The sequence below is a fragment of the Myotis davidii genome, unplaced genomic scaffold, assembly GCF_000327345.1.
Source record: "Myotis davidii unplaced genomic scaffold, ASM32734v1 scaffold13, whole genome shotgun sequence".
Classification (NCBI taxonomy): Eukaryota; Metazoa; Chordata; class Mammalia; order Chiroptera; family Vespertilionidae; genus Myotis; species Myotis davidii.
The window spans coordinates 2,867,711-2,870,695 of record NW_006286243.1 but is presented as its reverse complement, the minus strand read 5'-3'; the positions used below and the strand labels follow the sequence as shown (position 1 = coordinate 2,870,695).

General features: G+C 44.2%; 1 protein-coding gene, 1 long non-coding RNA gene and 1 other non-coding gene across 6 annotated transcripts in view; 1 reads left to right on the top strand and 2 right to left on the bottom strand.

The window, feature by feature from the left end:
* LOC107182111 overlaps positions 1–2,611 on the bottom strand; it is a 9,274-nt gene extending 6,663 nt beyond the window's left edge. The window contains exon 1 of the long non-coding RNA XR_001512831.1: positions 1,917–2,611. This is a non-coding gene — a long non-coding RNA (uncharacterized LOC107182111). The remainder of the gene's footprint in view (positions 1–1,916) is intronic.
* Positions 2,264–2,335, bottom strand: TRNAD-GUC. Its single transcript has one exon. It is a non-coding gene; the product is annotated as a tRNA-Asp (tRNA).
* Positions 2,612–2,677: 66 nt separating the features above from the next.
* Positions 2,678–2,985, top strand: part of LTA4H (leukotriene A4 hydrolase) — a 30,077-nt gene continuing 29,769 nt past the window's right edge. For 3 of the 4 annotated variants that reach the window (XM_006757622.2, XM_006757623.2, XM_015559988.1), the window contains exon 1: positions 2,734–2,977. In XM_006757622.2, coding sequence (XP_006757685.1) covers positions 2,819–2,977 — 159 coding nt within the window. In that variant the 5' untranslated portion in view covers positions 2,734–2,818. Of the gene's footprint in view, positions 2,978–2,985 lie in introns of all 4 variants that reach the window. The other variant, XM_006757621.2, reaches the window with a different exon arrangement.

The following is a 2,985-nucleotide window of genomic DNA, read 5'->3' as shown; positions in this document are numbered from 1 at the left end:
AGGATTAAGTAACTTTTCCAGCTGAGCAGTAGAGCTGGAATACTTCCTGTTCATGTAGCCCTCTGAATACATGTACTATTTCCTTTCATAAAACTTTATATAAGTCATCTTTTTGATGCTTGATAAAGTCTCCTTTTACATATACACCCTGATATCATGCTCATTTTATAGAAGCAATGGGAAGCTTTGTTTTTTTAAAACTATTCTCAATCCACCATTGCATATGAATAACACTCCTGTTGTTTGTGAACTGCTAATTTTGTGCACTATATCATTTTATAGAAGCAATGGGAAGCTTTGTTTTTTAAAACTATTCTCAATCCATCATTGCATATGAATAACACTCCAGCTGTTTGTGAACTGCTAATTTTGTGCACTATAGTTGGGAGTCAGTGGTATCAATTCTATTGCATCATATTTGTCACCCTATATTTGGTAACACCCAGAACACTTTTAGGCCCCCAAAAATGTTTACAACGATCAATCATGTCATGATTTTAGGCCCTATGAAATGGAGGTGTATACAGATGTAAGGTATTGGATTTCACAGTTTGAAATGTTTTTGTTTTATTTCCTTTTGTCTAGACATTTAGGTATAAGGAGTATCCTCCTTATATTCCTTATACCCAAATGTCCAGCATCTTTTTCTGGTGCTGGAGCCAAATTTGATTATTAGACCACTTTGTACAGAATGGAGCTATCAGCACTCTCCAATGCTCAATTCCTCAACTATTCCCACACTTTATAAATCTTTCTTTTTCTCTAGAAACCCTTTTATTTCTACAAACATGTTGTTTCCTCTCCCTAAAAAAATTAAAAAAAACACTTTCTCAACATTCCCCTCTATTCCTCTTTTATTTTCCCTTCCCACATTGGCCAAGCATCTGGCAGAGCCGCCTATGTTCTATTTCCCCTCTTCTCTTTTATTGCTCAACCCGTTGCTTGCCGGCATACACCTTCAACCAAACCATGAAAGTCAACCAAATCGCCATTCTCCCCACCTCCAGCCCTTTGACAAATCCAAATGAGACTCTTTACCCTCTATTTTAATGGCTCTCTGGGCTGTAGATGATGACATTGTTGGTTGGCCCTCTCTAGTTTATTTCATGACCTCCTCTTACTCTAGTCCCCACCCCTTTAAAAAATTTTCAGCTTTATTGAGCTATAATTGACAAATAAAATTGAAGGTGATCTGATTGTGAAAGTATTCCCCCAAACTTCCAGCCCTGTTTTATTAAATGCTGGTGTTCTCCCAGCTTCCAACTTCTTTTCACCACTCTTTACACACGGCCTGGACTGAACTTACGCCTGGTCATAGTTTCAGCTACCACATTATGTGATGTTTTCATGTCTACTCCAAACATCCCCAGAGCTGTGGACTCATAGACACACCAGGTGGCTCATAAACATCTCCACTTTGATCCCCTTATATTCTCAAACTTCATATTAAACTTAGATCTTTCCTACCTAAATTTGTCCTCCTCGTATAGACTCTCTCATTAATGATCACCCAGCCATTGGCACCAAAAACCTAAGAATCACTTTAGGCTCCTCCTCAATCTGAGAATCCATTTATCTAAGTATACCTTCCAACCCTTCCTTCCTCTCTATCCTTACTACCTTCCTATGTCGGGCCCCCAGCATGTTCTCCCTGGACTATTTTAACAGTTTCTTAACTCTCCTGCCTTTGATTTTTATATCCACTCTCTGAGTGCTACCAGTGTTCTCTTGATAACATAAATCTGACCATGTCATTCCTCTGCTTAAAATTCTTCAAGGGCCCCCCCCCCCATTCATACATTCAAAATTAAAGGCCCAGCTGCTGAAAGTCCTTTGAGACCCCTACTTTTCGAGTTTTCCAGTTTCAACTCTGAGGTCCCATCCTAAAGGCAAGCCATTCCTCAATCTGTCCTCACCTTTTCTGGAGCTGAGCTACATGTCCCAGCTCTGCATTCCCCTTGTGGCCAGTGCACACTCATATGACAGGGCTCTCTCATTACAGCATCTTGAAATAATCTTCCTAAACTTCTAGGCTGGGAATCAACATTTTGTTTTAGATCTCTGGGGCCTGGAAATGTACATAATAAATACTAACACACACACACACACAGAACCGACAGAATTGAGCTCACTTTTTTGGCAAACCAGCAACAAAACATATCTTAATGGGTTATTTCTTACACACTGGCTTGTACAACGTTTGTACAAATATTTTCATTTTCAAGCATACGTAAGAGGGAGGGAAAAAAAGGTACTTTTGCATCTCCCCGTCGGGGAATCGAACCCCGGTCTCCCGCGTGACAGGCGGGGATACTCACCACTATACTAACGAGGAACTGCACATGGTTGGCACCCTTCTGGTATGCTACTTATTCTGGTTCACCCCGCCCGACTCGCACCATTCACAACAGTCAATAATAAATTTTACTTTTTTTTTTTTTGCCATTACAGCTTCCACCGAACTTAAACAGAACTAAAAAGAAAGCTGCACTTCTTTCCATCTGCTCCCGCTCTCCCACCTCCTTCTCTTCTCCCCCGACCCAGGCGCACTCTGGAACTTCCTCCGCTCAGCTGGACACACACACTCCCAGCGTGCACAGCGCCCGCCTTGTCGCGCTGCATCACGGTACTTGTAGTTTCTTCCCCGCCGTCCTCCCCGCTCCTCTGACAGTAAGAAACTTCCTTTCCCGGCAGGCGCCGCGGATCCCCCCTCCAGTTCTTAACCTCCCTCCTGTCGCCTCTCGCTCGCAGTCCAGTTGTCCAGCCGTGTGATCAGTGTCGGGGTGCCGATCTGGGTGCTGCGGGACTCCCCAGAGCCATGCCAACGGTGGTGGACACGTGCTCGTTGGCCACTCCGGCGTCCGTCTGCCGGACCAAGCATCTGCATCTGCGCTGCAGCGTCGACTTCACCCGCCGGGCGCTGACGGGCACCGCCACGCTCACGGTCCAGGCTCAGGAGGACAATCTGCGCAGCCTGGTACAGTG